The 18,361-nt window shown below is 33.5% G+C and overlaps 3 protein-coding genes across 3 annotated transcripts; 1 reads left to right on the top strand and 2 right to left on the bottom strand.

The window, feature by feature from the left end:
• Window positions 1-1,865: 1,865 nt before the first annotated feature.
• Window positions 1,866-5,333, bottom strand: LOC134270374 (phosphotriesterase-related protein-like). The gene is made up of 9 exons (XM_062752614.1): window positions 5,246-5,333; window positions 4,995-5,027; window positions 4,603-4,762; window positions 4,238-4,310; window positions 3,965-4,076; window positions 3,695-3,847; window positions 3,291-3,455; window positions 2,949-3,166; window positions 1,866-2,697 (listed from the first exon to the last, which is right to left on the bottom strand). Exons 2-9 carry the CDS (start codon window positions 5,014-5,016, stop codon window positions 2,560-2,562), a joined length of 1,041 nt encoding a protein of 346 aa, XP_062608598.1. The 5' UTR covers window positions 5,017-5,027; window positions 5,246-5,333; the 3' UTR covers window positions 1,866-2,559.
• A 1,736-nt stretch (window positions 5,334-7,069) lies between these two features.
• Window positions 7,070-10,566, bottom strand: LOC134270371 (phosphotriesterase-related protein-like). Its single transcript, XM_062752611.1, has 3 exons — window positions 10,557-10,566; window positions 8,531-8,748; window positions 7,070-7,696 (listed from the first exon to the last, which is right to left on the bottom strand). Exons 1-3 carry the CDS (start codon window positions 10,564-10,566, stop codon window positions 7,559-7,561), a joined length of 366 nt encoding a protein of 121 aa, XP_062608595.1. The 3' UTR covers window positions 7,070-7,558.
• A 265-nt stretch (window positions 10,567-10,831) lies between these two features.
• On the top strand, window positions 10,832-16,586 carry LOC134270369 (multiple epidermal growth factor-like domains protein 10; the record flags this gene model as incomplete). The annotated part of the gene is made up of 8 exons (XM_062752609.1): window positions 10,832-10,846; window positions 12,964-13,054; window positions 13,263-13,394; window positions 13,932-13,980; window positions 15,439-15,494; window positions 15,774-15,917; window positions 16,259-16,376; window positions 16,519-16,586. Coding segments are annotated over exons 1-8 (673 nt in total), but the record flags the coding sequence as incomplete, so codon positions are not given.
• Between the last annotated feature and the right edge of the window lie 1,775 nt (window positions 16,587-18,361).

Below are 18,361 nucleotides of genomic sequence, written 5' to 3'. Positions count from 1 at the left end.
ATCCCGAAAGTACTATCTATAAATAGCACGAAACGTAAGTACTATCTAAATTCCGGAATGTGCGCGATGAATCCCGAATGCACTAATCTATTTTTAGAAGATCTCACCTTAAAAGCTGGTGGATCTAGAATTTTCGAGAAAGTGTGTGAGGAGAGAATATTTATGTATGCTTAATAATAAGTTGAATAACAATGTAACATAAAAAGATTTTAAAAAAAAAAGCAACCCAAGATAAACAAATAATATTTGTTTATCTTGGGTTGATTTTTTTAAATCCCAAAATGTAAATAAGTTACCTAAACTTTTACTACAGTTATTAACTTTTAAAAAGATATCTTTATGATACCAAATAAACTGTGTCGTAAAACGAAGACCATGTAGTGTACTATGTAAAGCAAAGGTGAAGGATATGTAAACATTTATTAATGTAATTTTGTTTTTTAATTGTAAATCTATAAACAGGGTAGGTGTTGTTAACAATGTTTTACAAGAGTAACCTTCTTGACTATATTAATACAAACTGTTAGGAATATATATATTTACCAAAAGGTATAGTTTACATTGAAAAATCGTGAACAAAAAGAAATTTGGAGTGGTTAAGTCCATTTTTGGTAATTTAAGGTGTTTGTAATATTGCCTAAATTTTATTCGATCTTACCTGGTGTAAATGTAATCATGTTTAGGATATACAGGTTGTTTTAGTTCTTGCTTTTGTATCCGTGTACGTACAGTCGGGTAACTTTAATTTTCTTGTCTCTTAAAACTCCCAAGATTTAACGTGACTAAGTTCCACAGTTGTATCCATGTAAAGTTATGTTTTTGTCTTCCAGCTGGACGAATTTTGCTCTGAAATGAATTTCTTCTATCTTTATTTTCTATATAAAAAAAAGCTGAAATGAAGTTTAAAAGGACTTAACTGACCTGAAGAGGAGGTAAGCGTTTTATGAAGTTCTAGCAGCTGAACATCACAAAATGCATCTTCGCTAGCCAAGGGTTTCCGATCCGATATCTACTCTACAACGAGGGTTAGATTTCGGATCGGAAAACCTTGGATAGCGAAGATGCACAAAATGCAATTGATGGAAATGTCAAGTTGACCATGAACTCTTATGTTCTAGGCATAGAAGATTTACACTTTTCTACATTGAATCATGTTCCCTTTTGCTGTGTAGCTGCTGAGATGCTCGAAAATTTGAAGAACTTTATGAGACACCATTATGGCATACATTTATTGACCAAGTTCGAGACATGTTTACTCACATCGAAACGCCAGCACGTGTCGGTAGAGGGCTAAGCTGCAAAGGCCTATAACCAGCACTCGGGGCCATTTAGCAGTGAGGATTTATTTTTCGTGCCAGTATTCATTGTGACAGGGGACCTCATTCTATAGTTTCAGCTGAAGGACCAGTCTCCGAATCCCGCAGTGGGATTCGAGCCCGCGACGTAAGGATCAACTCCTTGCTCGACTTATCTAGCAAACGCTACCACTGTGCCAGGCGGGCAACTCTGCTTTTAATAAGATGTTACTTTTGGGGGGGATATTTTTTGTCTATACAATTAGATAACACACAAAATCATATGTCTAGAAAGATTCTCCCTTTTCTTAAGAGATAATATAAATGTATAGATGTTCAATCTAGTACCCGGAACAATTCCTTGATATCCTCTTTATCAAAGTATACTTTGAATTTCTCTTGAGCTGTTTTACATTGAACATGCACATTCTTAAAACAAAATTGTCACTGAATAGATAAAAATCGTTATAAATGCATCATTTTATTGAAGAAAAATAGTGTGATTTTAACAGCCAACATTTGAAATACCCCAGTAATAAGAATATATATAAGATTACTAGTAGATATGAAAAAAATATATTTATTCTACAACCCATCTATCAACATGCAAGTTGTCCCAATTCACTTGGATATAACTTGGTTATATAATGAACACAATACATGGTGAACAGGAGAGAAACATTTTAGCAGAATTTCAAAAGGAGTGAATGGACAACTTCATTCAAAGGACTTTTGGGTAGAAAGATGATCAGTTACAAAAAATTGTCCTGTAAAAATCCAGAGGACATTTTGTCAGGTTTTCTTTACAGGTAAATTTAAGTGTTGACTTGATATTTCACTAGTGCTAATGTGTAAGATATTAACTGTGTTTAAATGAAGAGCATCTTGCTCAAAATTCTACTTTCACCTTCAAGTTACTGAGTGGGGTCAACAGACTAAGTCTGGTTAAAGATTGAGTTAGATATTTAGTTTACTCAACCATCTACTTCAAAATCCACATTCTATTTTCATTCCCACTAAAATGTTCCACAAATCTTCGGAACCACTGAATAACCAAAAAACTTCTGCTTAGTGTCCATTTTCCTGCTAAAACCTTCTGTCATTCTGCTAAAATCTCCAACACTCATGGTGAATCACAAAAGGCTTATAAATTAATTTGCTGCCAAATACATATTTAATCATTAACAATATTTTTTTCTGGATACAAAGCTCAACTCCATTAGATTTTCAGCACCGTCTGCAGCCTCCCTGTAGTTATTGGCGTCTACACCTTCATTGAAAGCCACTTCTTTGGGTTCTCTTTTAGAATTTTATCAATGGTGGTCTGGGAAATTCCTTTGTTTAACATTTGGGGAACCACATTGAGGAGAATATGGGAGTAGCCATGTCCTCCAAACTTCATCTAGAAAATGATAACCAAACAGACGTTAAATATGTAATGAAAGCTAAGCTTGGATCTATATGTTCTCACATGCAAGCATACACCATAGCACAAGCAAGCTCAAAAGGTAAAGAGGGAAAGGGGTGAACAAATATATTCTTTATATATAGTTTATGATAACTTACAGTGTATATGCATAGAAATGCTCATACAATATTCTCTTAAACATATTAAAATAACTCCAGCCAGACATTTTGTATATAAAATCTCACCAGCCTGTGTTTGGTATGTATATCTTGAGCAATAACAATTTTGTCCTCAAATCCTTGATCGATCAGGAACTGGATCTTCTCAATTCTCTGAGCATCACTGGGCATGTCCACATTATAATTGTGAGTATACATAGAAGTCTCAATACCAAACAAGTCATATTCACAGTAGCTACCCAGTGCTGCAAATTCAGCAAGCTGGCTATGGTCAAATATTGTCCCTTTCAAAAAGAGAACAAATGCTTTAATTAATTTAAACATTGTCAAGCTGAAAAGAAAACAAGTGACTTTACACTTTATTATGTTAAAGAGTACTATTGAGGCTTTTATGCTACAGATACTTGCTATCAAGGTGAGCCATGACCAGTTTGTTGACATCTCCTCCTGCCTCTTGGTAAACTCGGATTATTTCAAATGGAGCCTTTGAGTCCCTGCCTGGATGGATATTGACTGGACACCCTAGCTCACTCTGGACTTTTGCAGCTGCTTGTATGGCTGTCCTCTCACTCTCTGAAAAAAAAGAATAGTGTCCATATTAAAGAAAGCTTATCACAAATTTTTCATACTAGTTGCGTATAAAATATATACAAAGGTCTCCATCATTTGTTTACAAGACAGCACTACAGAAACAAGAGTTGTTTAAAATTTGGCATCGTATAAACATTTCCATATTTAGGTAAACGTTGAATTTATTTAAATAAGACACAGGCATACACACCCTTCCAAGATTGGGGGGTGCTGTAACTTACTGCCAAGCGGCCAGCTACACCCAATTTCTCCGATGATCCCACATTTGATTTCCCCACCATCTGCTCCGTGAAGAAGATCTGTCTTCATCACTTCCTCCATCTCTTCTGATGTCATCTTCAGTGTTTCTGGTCGTGATGACTCCACATAAAAACCTGATAGATAAAACATCTTTTATAATGATATGACTTTTGAACACATTCTGATTCTCTAGATCTTTCTAACCACACAAAAGTTACTGTCCATATCATGTCCATTAGTGGATATATTACCTGTTCCTGCGATAACATTCACCCCTGTTTCTCTGGCAACATAATGATAAAATTTTATGTCACGTTTGATTCCAAGGGTGGTGTTTTCCACAAGGGTCCCTCCTCCATTTTTCTTTAAGTCAAACAGAAATTAAAGATGTAATAATCATTAAAATATTTTGAAATTGTTTCTCATGCCATGGATATTAATGCAAAATTAACATTTTTGTCAGTTTGTATTCATAATTACATCAGTGAATTTAGTGATTATGCAGATAATTGTTTTTAATAAACCTTGTAAAAATCCATTTCTTCAACAACAGCTGCATTTTCAGTTCGTAAATCCAAATTAGGTCTGTTTGAGTATCTGAATAGAATAAGTGTGCATGATAAATATTCATGTGCACACCAGCCACCTCATAAATCAGTTGCATTATAAAGATAACCACACAAATCTTATTATTGTATCAATATTTAGTTTATCAAGAGAAGTGTTTAACAAAACAGTTGACTGTAGAATTCCCATTTGTAAAATTATTTAATGGTAATCCTTCACATCAAAATTACCTTTTTAAAAAAAAAATATTGACTTTAGTGAAAGATAATATGGAAGTACCTGGTTCCTATATATCCATTACATTTATGTCCTGAACACTTACGGATACTGTCGGATGTACCAAAGGTTGTCTAGTGCAACAGGTGCCTCCTCCAGATATTTATATTTAGGGTCTATAGGAAGTCCCAGGGCAAGGGAATCCAGAGAGAGATGTTCATGGGTCATGGTTATTCCCAGGGCACCAGGCTCTACTGGACCCAAAACTATTATATTAAAATAAAAAATTAAATTTAAATACACTATATAATCCGTTCTTAAAATTAAATTCAGCTATCAGTTCAATTTAAAGTTCACTCTTAAACTCTATTAATCATTTTATTATTGAACAGGTGGTTCATCGTGTTTTGTGAACCAATAAATCAATGGGGAAGAGGGCAGGGGAACACACTATGCAGATTAGTTAGCAGAAAGATTAACATTATTACATTAGCCTACCAGTCTGAACTTTTTCTGTCATCCCTGAAATTCCTATAAAATTGAAAAAAAAATCACAATGGAAAATGTCACAGATGTAATTTTAAAGTACTAAACTTATTCATCACTATATCACCGTCTTACAAACGCATGCATGCGTATGTCATAAAAATACGTTGTAACAACATGTGTATACTGTATATATATTACTATTAGTGATATTTGATCAGAGATTTCATTATAAAATTATAGATATGATCATTTATATTTACCTTCTGCGCGAAAAAACGTGTAGAACTTTTGTGAACCCTTGACTTTATTTGAAACCGAAAGTAAGTGTTTATTCAGGAGCGGGTATGGGGCGCCGTTTTGGTATTTACTGCCAAAAAGTGATATCACCTATCTGAATATCACCTTATTCGAAAAGGTGATATCACCTATTTGATTTGAATTGGTGATATCACCTATTCGAAGGTGATATCACTTTTTCGAATAGGTGATATCACCTATTCCTTTTCATAGGCGTCGGAAGCAATTAAGAAATACGCACGCTAACTCTCGATTCCCGCCTACATTTTGGAACCATTTAATTCAAAATGAATAGCAATTTGGCCATAAAATCTTTGTTTAATACAAAGAACAGTTCAATGATAATTGATGAATTGTCTTAATACCAGCGCTAAACAGTAAATTATCCATAATTCCTGCTCTTGAAAAAAGGGGGGTAGACGATATTTTCCATTGAAAATAGTTATTTCAGGCATCACCATATTTTGAAATAGTCTTGGATATGATTAAGTGTTCCTTATATCTCTTCCTTTGTCATGGGCAAATAAATCATGAATATATCAATAAAATATAATGTTTCAACTGTAAATCGCTTTGAAAATGGTGGAAAATAAACATTTTTATCGTTTTTTTTTGGTCAATAAACATATGTTCCCCCCCGTGTCACACAAAAAGCTTTGGTATGAATTTGTGAAATAACATTCCATATAATATGTAAAAAGGAATTTTTGTGACACGGGGGGGGGGGGGGGGAAGATGTTTTTAAAATATTTTCCGTTTTCCGTTGATTTTTGTAGTAAAAACACAAGTTTTACCAAAATTTTAGAGTTATCTCTCTTTGTTTTCCCAAATAAGTAATGTTTTATGAAAATCCATATAATTATCTATAAAAAATATTAAAAATTCATCAAATATGTTAACTTTTGAAAATTGACTTGGAGGTATGCGGGAGAACAATACTATCGTTCGCAGTTCTTTAAAGCACAGGCACCTGAAGTGTAGATCAATACCCCCCATTTTAATTTAAAAAAAAGATAAGAGTGTATTATATCTCAAAAATATAAAAAAAAAATTCCACATCAAACACATCCATGTTTTATTCCATGCAAGCACATGAAGCAGATTACACTTTTTCTCACGTTTAAAGAAAGGCTTCATATGGTATAATCAAGATATACACAAGGTTAGACATTTACTTTGTTATTTAACTTCTTTGTGGCCTTTAAGTTGACCTGCTTTCCCGTTTTCAGAATACATATACAATAGTTCATGTAACCCCATATACATTGCATTTATCACCTTTTCTGTCAATGACTTACCAGTGTATCAGTCCACTTTGACTCTTTGATTTTCAGAATACTTCTTTCTATGCCCTCGTAATCAAAGATTTCTTTCAACATTACAAGGTATTTTCTCGTGACAACAAAACCTTTATTTGCGTACCACCAAATTTGACCTTGACCTTGGTGTTTGACACACTCTTACACAAATATACAGTACCAAACTTTTAATCTGGCAAATTTTGAACGGTTGGTGCTTGGACTTTCATACTTCACATATGTATTCTTTGTGACAAGACCTTTCATTGGATACTAACAAGTTTGATCTTGGAAATTGACCAAGTTTAAAAAAATACTTTAACCTTGGCCATAAGTTTTGCAGGCCCTATATTTTTTAGATATTGGCGACTGGGTTTCGGAATTTTCATTTTTAGCCCAGGTTTTGGGTGACAAACATTTAAAACCCCTTTCTTTTTTTTCTTTTTTTGTCTGTTTTTTTAAAAGCCCTCTTTTTAAAGAATACCAAACTGATGATCAAATATTTTATTTCAAAAACATCACCCATGTGGCAAAACATTTCGCACACAAAATGAATGATTGAAATACATGTATAAAATGGCAATTCTTAACATTCAATGCAATCTATTGTATAAATATACTCAGTATATAAATGGTAGTACAGCTATTTACTTGATACGTGAAAAAGATTAAGATAAAAAAAACAATACAATAAATCCTGTATACAATTCAAATTGTGGACAGAGCAAAATCACAGATCCCTAGAAACACCTGAGATGAGATCAGGTGCCTATAGGAGGAGTAATCATCCCCTGTTGATCGGTCACATCCACCTCTGTATTGAGGATATATCTAAGTAACCCGTAGTCAAGGTATAAAGTAATTACAGTAGCCCAACAAATGCCAATTAGTCATGGAGAACAAAGTGATTAGTAAAAAAAAAATTCCGTCATTCTCATGTCCATTAATTTATCAAAGTCTTCATGCATTTCATAAAATCTACATTTTCATTGTAAGCCACTTCTTTGGATTCTCTATCAGAATTCTATCAATGGTGGCCTGGGAAATTCCTCTGTTTAACATTTGGGGGACCACATTGATTAGGATGTGAGAGTAGCCATGTCCTCCATACTTCATCTGTCCAAAAGAATCAATAAAATACAATCTTAAAACAGCATCAAGGTTTCCGAAAATAAGTTGCTGAAATCGGACCTCAAGGCAGAAACAAGCAATAGCATATAACAGATAATAGTTTATAAGTGCCAAAAAATCCATTTGAAGAACCAATCTATTTTTTTTAACCACTGTGACCTTCCCCGCGTGAAAAGGGCGGATACATGTATTTGGTGCTAAGGATATGCATCCTATCTGCCGCAAATCCTTCCATCTATACGTCTAATTTGTTACACTTATTTGGATAGCCATCCTTTATCTGTAGATGATTACAATTTAATGAATCTTCACGAAATATTAATTATGAATAATCTATTTTAGGTTTCTATAGGTTTCCTATAGCCATTCGTAGAATATGATTTATGGGAAAAAGGAGTCATGGATAAGAGATGGATACTTTCAAAACATGTATTCATAGACGAATTGTAGAATTCATGTCTTCCTATTAAGGATCCCTAGTACGAGTCTGAGTAAAACGTAAATTAAAATATGAACAATGTCACTGTGTAATAAAGATTTTGTAAAATTTTCAATAAATTGCATTCAGTGATGTAAGAGGAGTTGCGGATTAAGAAAGGCTACCTCCAAATTTGATGAACGTATACCCACATTATCATGTACCCTTCGCTTTTCAAGGATATATATGTTAAAAACACTCTAAAATTTCAGAATTTTACTTCTTAATAACGAATATAATTCATTGGATTACTCTCGATTTGTCATTTATGGAAGAGCTGGGGGTCTTTTAAAGAAAATATGTCGGACCTATTTTTGAAAACTTTAGAAAACAAATTTTACCAGCCTGTGTTTGGTATGTACGTCATGAGCAATAACAATTTTGTCCTCAAATCCTTGATCTATCAGGAACTGAATGTTCTGAATTCTCTGAGCATCACTGGGCATGTCCACATTCAAATTGCAGGAATACACGGAAGTCTCAATGCCGAACATATCATACTCACAATAGCTCCCTAGTGCTGCAAATTCTGCCAGCTCACATTTGTCAAAAACAGTTCCTAAAAATTGATATGGACACTTTGTTGTATGAAAGAATGCTTTGACTTAATTTATGCCCTGTTCACACGACGAGTTTAATTCGCAGTAAATTAATGCGAAGTAATGCCCTGTTCACACGGAGAGTTTAATTCGAATTAAACGTAACGTTACTGCGAATTAGCTTCGCTTAGAGTTCACACGGAGAATTTAATGCGAATTAGTTTACTTCGAATTAGTTTACTGCGCATTAAATTACTTCGCATTAGCTCCGTGTGAACGCTAAGCGAAGCTAATTCGAATTAAATTTTGAGACAAGCGTAATGGCAAAATAAGGTGAAATGCCACATTTCCGTGGTCAGCTGTAAGTACTTGTGCTATTTTTGAGTGAAAAACTATGCAAAATTGTGTTAATCACTAAAATGTGTGTATATGCACAGTAACATTGTCAAATGCATCTACTCCTACATAAGGTGACGTAATTTGCAAATGACGTCATAATAGCCTTACTGACGCCTGGCCGTAGAAGTAGAATTTTAATTCGCATTAGTTTACTTCGCATTAGCTGTCGTGTGAACGCAATTTAATTCGCATTAGTTTGATTCGCATTAGTTTACTTCGCATTAATTTACTGCGAATTAAACTCGTCGTGTGAACAGGGCATAAAGTAATGCGAATCATATTAATGCGAATTAAATTGCGTTCACACGACAGCTAATACGAAGTAAACTAATGCGAATTAAAATTTTTCTTCTACAGTCAGGCGTCAGTAAGTCTATTATGACGTCATATGTAAATCACGTCATGTATGCAGAGTCATCCTTTGATACATCATGTAGTGGCTACAGATATTCATTGATTTTAGAGATTAACATACTTTCCCTCAATTTTTGAACTAAATATAGCACAAATACCTATATATAACCACCAACACGTGTCCTGTGACTTAATTCTGGCCTTACGCATGCGTCAAAATTTAATTCGAATTAGCTTCGCTTAGCGTTCACACGGAGCTAATGCGAAGTAATCTAATGTGCAGTAAATTAATTCGAATTAAACTAATTCGGATTAAATTCTCCGTGTGAACTCTAAGCGAAGCTAATTCGCAGTAACTTTACGTTTAATTCGAATTAAACTCTCCGTTTGAACAGGGCATTAAAGAGGGAAAGTATGTTAATCACTAAAATCAATGAATACCTGTAGCCACTACATGATGTATCAAAGGATGGCTCTGCGTACATGACATGATTTACAAATGACGTCATAATAGACTTACTGACGCCTGACTGTAGAAGAAATAAATGTTAATTCGCATTAGTTTACTTCGCATAAGCTGTCGTGTGAACGCAATTTAATTCGCATTAATTTGATTCGCATTAGTTTACTTCGCATTAATTTACTGCGAATTAAACTCGTCGTGTGAACAGGGCATCAGATTCTTCAAGAGTCAGCATCTAAAACTATTTTTAACGTTTGAATGATAGAAATGCTTTAATAAAACTTTGCAAAAACCCTTTTGTTATCAAAATTAGCTCATGACAGCTGTTTTATTACAGAATAATAATATCCAAGCTATTATGTTACAGACTGTTAACTATCTTGGTAATTCTGTTACAAAGTGTTAACCTTGAAGAATCTGATGCCCTGTTCACACAGACGAGTTTAATTCGCAGTAAATTAATGCGAAGTAAACTAATGCGAATTAATGCGAATTAAATTGCGTTCACACGACAGCTTATGCGAAGTAAACTAATGCGAAATTAACATTTATTTCTTCTACCATAAGCACATAAGTAACGTATTATAGTCATTTGTAAATCATGTCATGTACGCAGAGCCATCGTTTTGATACATCATGTAGTGGCTACAGGTATTCATTGATTTTAGTGATTAACATACTTTCCTCTTTTTTAATGCCCTGTTCAAACGGAGAGTTTAATTCGAATTAAACGTAAAGTTACTACGGAGAATTAGCTTCGCTTAGAGTTCACACGGAGAATTTAATCCGAATTAGTTTAATTCGAATTAATTTACTGCACATTAGATTACTTCGCATTAGCTCCGTGTGAACGCTAAGCGAAGCTAATTCGAATTAAATTTTGACGCATGCGTAAGGCCAGAGTTGGTCACAGGACACGTGTTGGTGGTTATATATAGGTATTTGTGCTATATTTAGTTCAAAAATTGAGGGAAAGTATGTTAATCTCTAAAATCAATGAATATCTGTAGCCACTACATGATGTATCAAAGGATGACTCTGCATACATGACGTGATTTACATATGACGTAGTCTAATGAGCTTACTGACGCCTGACTGAAGAAGAAAAAATTTAATTCGCATTAGTTTACTTCGCATGAGCTGTCGTGTGAACGCAATTTAATTCGCATTAATATGATTCGCATTACTTTATGCCCTGTTCACACGACGAGTTTAATTCGCAGTAAATTAATGCGAAGTAAACTAATGCGAATCAAACTAATGCGAATTAAATTGCGTTCACACGACAGCTAATGCGAAGTAAACTAATGCGAATCAAAATTCTACTTCTACGGCCAGGCGTCAGTAAGGCTATTATAGTCATTTGCAAATTACGTCACCTTATGTAGGAGTAGATGCATTTGACAATGTTACTGTGCATATACACACATTTTAGTGATTAACACAATTTTGCATAGTTTTTCACTCAAAAAAGAAATCCACGACGTTCAAATCTCAAAAACAGCAAACCTTATCACCGCGCGTTAATACAGTAGGTCAACTATATGCATTTTCAATACTCTAGAATATCAAAATAACCCTGTTAAATTAACGTAAAAATACAACAAATGTGCGTTAAAAATTAATTTGCAACTGCTTTCCTCGCAATGTTCGTTTGTGTTATTTAACTTTGCAACGTTACAAACGTAAAAACGGCTCTTACGTCTATTTAGCACACCAGTTTCGAAGGGTGTTAAATTCACATTAAAGATTACCGAAAAAAAAAACAATTATGAAGATGAAAAATTAGTGAATGTAAGTATAAGTATTGAATTCGATTTTGGGATTCTCGGTCCTATAACACACCTGGCAGTGCCGATTCAATTTGTGGGCACGGCCAGGTGTGTTATAGGACCGAAGACATCCCAAAATACGAATTCAATGCTTAAATATTTACATTCAGTGTAATTTTCTTTATGAAATCCATTAGAAATCCATGACGTTCAAATCTCTATAACACACGCGAAACCTTGTCACCGCGCGTTAGAATACACAGTAGGAACTATATGCATTTTCAATACTTTATGAACACCAAAATGTACATTGTTTGACACAATTTATATAAAAAAATTAATCAGTCAGTAAGACTATTATGACGTCATTTATAAATCACGTCCTGTATGCAGAGCCATTCATTTGATATACTAATCATCGTGGCTACAGGTATACATTTAGTGATTAACACACTATTCCTTGATATTTGAACCAAATATAGCACAGACACCTATATCTAACCACCAACATGTGTTCTATGACTTAATTCTGGCCTTACGCATGCGTCAAAATTCAATTCGATTTAGCTTCGCTTAGCGTTCACACGGAGAAAATGCAAAGTAATTTAATGCGCAGTGATATAATTCGAATTCAACTAATTCTCATTAAATTCTACGTGTGAACGCTAAGAGCTAATTCGCAGTAACTTACGTTTAATTCAAATTAAACTCTCCGTGTGAACAGGGCATTAACTTTCGATGTGAACAATGCATTAAGGTCCATGTTTGCTCTGCTCCTGATTGTTTTGATTGAATAAACTGTTCCTTATCTCCGTTTTTCATTTATACAATTCTCGATTCTGTTGTTGTTCAGCACTACTGAAGCGTTAAATATGTAAATATAAAGAATTTATTGTTTATTTCTATTCTAACAAACTTTTCAAACAAAAATTGTGAGAACCTGTCATTATTATAATCAAAACGCCACCTATAGGAATGCATTTATACCCCTGATACAAGTCTGAAGAATTTCTTTTGAAGATGTATATCGGGAAATCTTCAAGAAAGTTTTAGAGTACATGTATTTGTGAATACAATTAGAAAACCGGAAATTCTAACTTGGATCTATATTAAATATTAGGCTTTTTTATTTCTTTTTTTCTTTTCTTCATAGAACATTTTAATAAAATAATTTTCCTTATATTGAATAACATCTCTCTCTCTCCCTTTCTCTCTCTCTCAATTATCTTTTTTGGAATTTATATTAGTTAATTTATTTAAAATGTAGGCCTCTGAATTCACAAACCATCGTGTGCTGTGAAAGCTACCAACTAAATGAGGCTAGGGATGGTTGTAAAGGTACAGCTGTACACCTTGTCATTTTATTTTTGAATTTAAATTTTTGGGTTTTTTTTTTTTTTTTTTTTTTTTTGTTTGATTGATTTTTTGTTTGTTTAAATAAAGTAAATGTTGAATTTACATCAAATTGACTATATCATTGTGTTTTATCTATTTGCATTTTTTTCTTGACCTCTGATTAAATACAGGTTAAATTTGAATTTAACAGAGTGTGACCCTGGGTACTTTCAGCACAATTGTACACGTAAATGCCCGGATGGTTCCTTTGGTGAACTTTGTAGAAATCAATGTAAATGTAAACCAGGTCAGCTGTGCGACCATGTGATCGGCTGTAAGGATGGTAAGAGTCTCCGACATCGTGTAAACACGTGACTATATATTTTTGAAACAATTTCCCTGTTTTAAATCAATGTCCTTCCTTTTAGTATATTTAATATCATAGTGCATGTATCTTTTTAAAATAAAATAGAAATAGAAAAAGATTTCAGTTATAGTTAGTAAAATTTTTCTTGTGTTTTCAAAGAGATCTTTGAAAAATTAACCTTTTATAGAATTATTTCTTTTCTTTCTTACATGTAATTATCTAAATATAATGAGCAATTTTATTGTCTAAAAGTAATATTTTTCAAAAAATCTCAGAATCTTTTTTAATTATAAATGGGTTGAAGATCATATTTCTAAAGCATTTTTCTGTATTTTAGTAAATTGAGGAAGATATGAATATGGAATTTCGGAACATAAACATAATGCATTTGACTAACGCTATTTATAGATTACGAAATAATTTCCTGTTATTCTGATTATATATTCATAATAACACATACATGGTGGATTTAATTGATAAAATTTGATATGAAACTTGCTTGTATCTTTTTAGTTTCACACACTGTTGGAACATCAAGTCAAGATCCTGTTGGACACTGTCCGTAAGTAACATACTGCTAAACCGTAAAGAGCTTTTTTGCATATCTTCACAAAATACGTTATGCAACTGATGTTTTTTAATATATCAAAAATAGCATTACAGTGGACCTTCAGATATCCGGACGCCAGATATCCGGATGCTTCAGTATCCGGGCGATTTTTCATCGGTACGGAATTTTTTAATGTTATTTTGCGTTGTTTAACTGGTGATTCAGGTATCCCGACGCTTCACATATCCGGACAAGTTGACTAGGAACCAAAGCATCCGGATAAATGAGGCTCCACTGTATATAGATTTATAACCCTTTCTGGTCAGATAGTGATCAGGGAATGTGCAACAAAAACAAACGTATTTGTGGGAAATACCTAATCAATACAATACAATGGAAAGCAATGAATCCATGAATCCGAAGACCAGACTTTCACTCATAATGAATACTTTTCCATATAGATTTTTTTTCATTTTTTTTTTGTGCAGTGATATTTGGCTTTCACTTGTATTCTACATCTACATCCCCGAACTTATTTGGTACTTAAGACCATGCTCTGTTTTTTTTTCAATCAGATGCAGGCTACGATAAATTGATGTTGATGGGCTTATAAAAACCAAATTTAAAGTTAGCACTGTGTAAGTTTCATGTTATAGACATAGTACGCAAAAATACCTTATCATTGGGTCGTATTTTGACTGGACTTTCCTTCCAAATGACGAGTCTTTGTTTAAAAGAACATTTGACTTTGGAAATGTTGCTTATCAATACATTACATAGGACTCATGGCAGTTAGGACCGATTAACAATTGCAAGTGCACAATGCGTACTCCTCCGAAACACTTGAATACCACCTCGGGAATTCTGAGGGGGTTATGCCTTGTTTATAAAATTGTACTTTTGTAGATCTGATGATCGGATCAATGCCTCGTTTAATTTGATATTGATTCACATTTGATCCCGCCTCTGTGTTTAGGAGGTCCGTGTATCATCTGTTCATATTTTCTATTGTTAAATGGATTTTTGAACTTGAATACCGTTCGTTATCTCCGTATATTCCATTAAAAATATCACTTTTGTTCAATAAATAAATTACAGTATCTCACTGTTGAAAATGTAATTGGGGATATTCACTTTTTAAAACTGTTCTTCATGAGTGGTTCCGGTTTTGAAAATATATTTAGATGAGTGTGAAGCACAAGTAAATTTCTAATTCAACTACTCGGCATTGAATTTTCTCTTTATTACATTTTCTCTGATTTTGTCTTTGTCTCTGATTTTCGTAACACTGTGTCGTACGATCTCTTGACGGCCCTGGTCAAAACCAAGTTTTTTTTTATTATTATTTAATTGTTTGTAATGAATGGATGCCTGAAAATGAGAAAACAGTTTAAAGTCTGCATAGATCTAATAAATAATAATCATGATCAAAATGTTTGAAAATTTAAAAAAAATGATTGTATTTTAAAGGGATAATGAGAATGGATGCTGTAATAACTATTACAATAACGGTACTGAGTGCATAGGTATGCATTTCTTTTGAGTCAGTTTCTCCTTTATCATTGATTGAAATTACAATTTAACGTTGATATTGAATACACAAAGCATAAACGTTTAATACACATTTTCTTGATCTAAATGAAATATCAAAATGAAAAAATTAGATTAATATCTATTTATCAAATATGACTTTCAAAAAATACCTATCAATTTTGTGTATTGAAATAGTCTTTTTAAATTTATCAATACACTGCCCATTTTCTACAAACTGTAATATTTATACCAATTTACATCAATTCATTTAGAGTGTTCTCCAGGATATTTTGGTTACGATTGCTCTGAACCATGTCCGGCGGGATATTATGGAGAACTTTGTGCATCTGAGTGTACATGTAATCTGTCTCTGTGTGACCGTGTGACTGGCTGTAGTAATGCCGGATCAAACACGGGTAAATATTTTATATGCAGGTATTAATATTGAAGATTTATGTCAACACCCTTATCCCATAATATAGGTTAAAACATCAATGTTTTGAATATTGAATAAGATATATTTTAGTAATTTTTGAAAGAAATGCTTTTTTTTTTTTTTTTTTTTTTGTCTTAAACTTTAAAAGTGTTCAAATATTGATCTTAATTATATCTTTTTTAGTATGTTAACAATAGTTTTAGCAAAGTATCATTAGTATGAATGATTTGACTGATCATTGGCAGTCCGTTTCTTCTGTTATGATACGTGTAGAGTACTTAAGATTTTATTACTCAAGTTTTTTCTTTTATATTTTTATAGAAGAAGACGAATCTATTTTTTCATGGAATAGTTATGTGTTGCCAACAGTGACAGCAGTGGGAAGCTTAATTGTTCTTTTTCTTATTGGTATTGGATTATTTTTTTATTGCAAAAGAAGGTTTGTATTTTAGATACGTAATTCATTAGGCTAAAATGAATGCAAAATACCTTAGATTTTAAAACATATTCTGCATCTGTAATTGTGACAATTCCTATTTTTTAGTTAATCAAAATATGTAATCTTATTTATCAATTAACAGGAACGTGAAAAAAGGATACGAGCCAAAACATATTAACAGTGAGTACATATTACCAACAACACCATTAAGTAAACTAGTTTAACAATTATTAAATATAGAAATCTCAAATAGCACATAATACGTTAATAGTTATTTTTATAGCTCCGGTATAAGTTGAATTATTTTTAATGACACTGTTTGATCCTTAGATTTTTGTTTGAAGTTGTAAAATTGAAAACTAGAAAATGAATAGTTTTTATTGAGTAGTATAAAAAAGAGCGTATTGACAAACTTTTCATTAAGATGCCTCTTTACAAGTTTGATGCATCGATATACCTTACGGATAAAAGAGAAACTTTACCAAAGAAGCACCCCGTTATATGAATTCTTGTCCGATCGTAGACTTTTCTCAAGTCAAACTTTTCTAAAAGAGTAAAGGGCGGATAGGGGAAGAAAATAAATTACTTACTTAGGCCTCTCTGTGCTTAAAGCACACCTCTGTCTGTCTGCTGACATTTGCTGATAGCCTTGTTAGTTTACTAAAAATTATCAATGTGCACAGAGGAATAAACCAGTTAATTTCTGAAAACTAACGAATCAACTGAATACATAAATGATTTACAAAAATTAAAGATAATACCTCTTAAAGTACGAGGGATTAGACACTGAAAATATCAATTAAAAGGAAAACGACAAGCAAAAGAAAACACTATAGTCTATTGATACAAGATTTCAGTTTACATTAGAACCTATAACCTGGTTTAGAGTCGCGAAGTAAGGGGTTTAATCCTTAGATCGCAGGTTCGAATCCCACTGTGGGATGTGGATTCCGGTTCTACGAATGATGCCGTATAAACAGAGGTCCCGTGCAGCAGTAAATACTATCTCAAAAGAGATCAATCACTGCTCAATGACAATGAGTACCGAGCATAGGTCAAAATTTGTATCTATCCACCGGCAGGTGGTGGCGTCACCGTATGTATTCTCCAGAGGGTCTTTAAACAACAAAAAAAAAAAAACAATTGATTCAATTCACATAGGTATGTTTTGTGCATACATGTTTTAAGCAAAGTAGCTGATGACAGATAAGTTTGTATCAAAGGGGTTGGATTTTATGTTCATTTCAAGCCAGCATTTTGCAGATTGTAATATGAGTGATTTTCAAATACAATCCATCTTACATCAAACATAGGACAATTATTTTCCCACTAATTTTGACTACGTATTACTTTTGTGACCGGAGTGCTTACTTCTCCTAAGCACTCTATCTAACCTATGTACCACAAAAGATCTGTACTTTCTCTCAGTTTTTATACCCGCACTTTCTAAAGAAAGTTCGGGTATTGTTGTTACTCATGTCCGTCCGTCCGTCTGTCACACTTTTCTTCCCTGAACTCCTCTTACATTTTACACAGTAGCTTAATCATCTTTTGGGAGATGGTTGGTGGTGTCATGTAGATGTGCAGTAAGGTTTCGGAATTTTGATTTTGCCCCGGGGGGTCAAATGGGGGTCGAAAATGACGTTTTTTATGCAAAAAGTCCCGTCTTCCCTGAACTCCTTCTACATTTTACTCAGCAGCCTAATCACCTTTTGGGGGATGATTGGTGGTGTCATGTAGATGTGCAGTAAGGTTTCGGAATTTTCATTTTGCCCCGGGGGGTCAAATGGGGGTCGAAAAATGACGTTTTTTATGCAAAAAGTCCCGTCTTCCCTGAACTCCTTCTACATTTTACTCAGCAGCCTAATCACCTTTTGGGGGATGGTTGGTGGTGTCATGTAGATGTGCAGTAAGGTTTCGGAATTTTGATTTTGCCCCAGGGGGTCAAAAGGGGGGGGGAAAAAAAATTTTTATGAAAAAACCCC

Source organism: Saccostrea cucullata, unplaced genomic scaffold (genome assembly GCF_032062105.1).
Source record: "Saccostrea cucullata isolate Sc308-1 unplaced genomic scaffold, CSIRO_AGI_Scuc_v1 ctg4099, whole genome shotgun sequence".
Taxonomy (NCBI): Eukaryota; Metazoa; Mollusca; class Bivalvia; order Ostreida; family Ostreidae; genus Saccostrea; species Saccostrea cuccullata.
The sequence above is the reverse complement of the archived record's forward strand: the minus strand, read 5'-3'. Positions and strand labels throughout refer to the sequence as shown.

Excerpts from the sequence above, each read along its gene's own strand:
- LOC134270374 (XM_062752614.1), bottom strand. The coding sequence starts at position 5,016 with ATGACAGAAAAAGTTCAGACTG. Across the intron at positions 3,456-3,694 it reads GTGTAGCTGGCCGCTTGGCA|AGAGTGAGAGGACAGCCATA; the intron begins GTAAGTTACAGC and ends CTTTTTTTTCAG. Across the intron at positions 3,167-3,290 it reads GGTCATGGCTCACCTTGATA|GGACAATATTTGACCATAGC; the intron begins GCAAGTATCTGT and ends TCTTTTTGAAAG.
- LOC134270371 (XM_062752611.1), bottom strand. Across the intron at positions 7,697-8,530 it reads TACATACCAAACACAGGCTG|ATGAAGTATGGAGGACATGG; the intron begins GTAAAATTTGTT and ends TCTTTTGGACAG.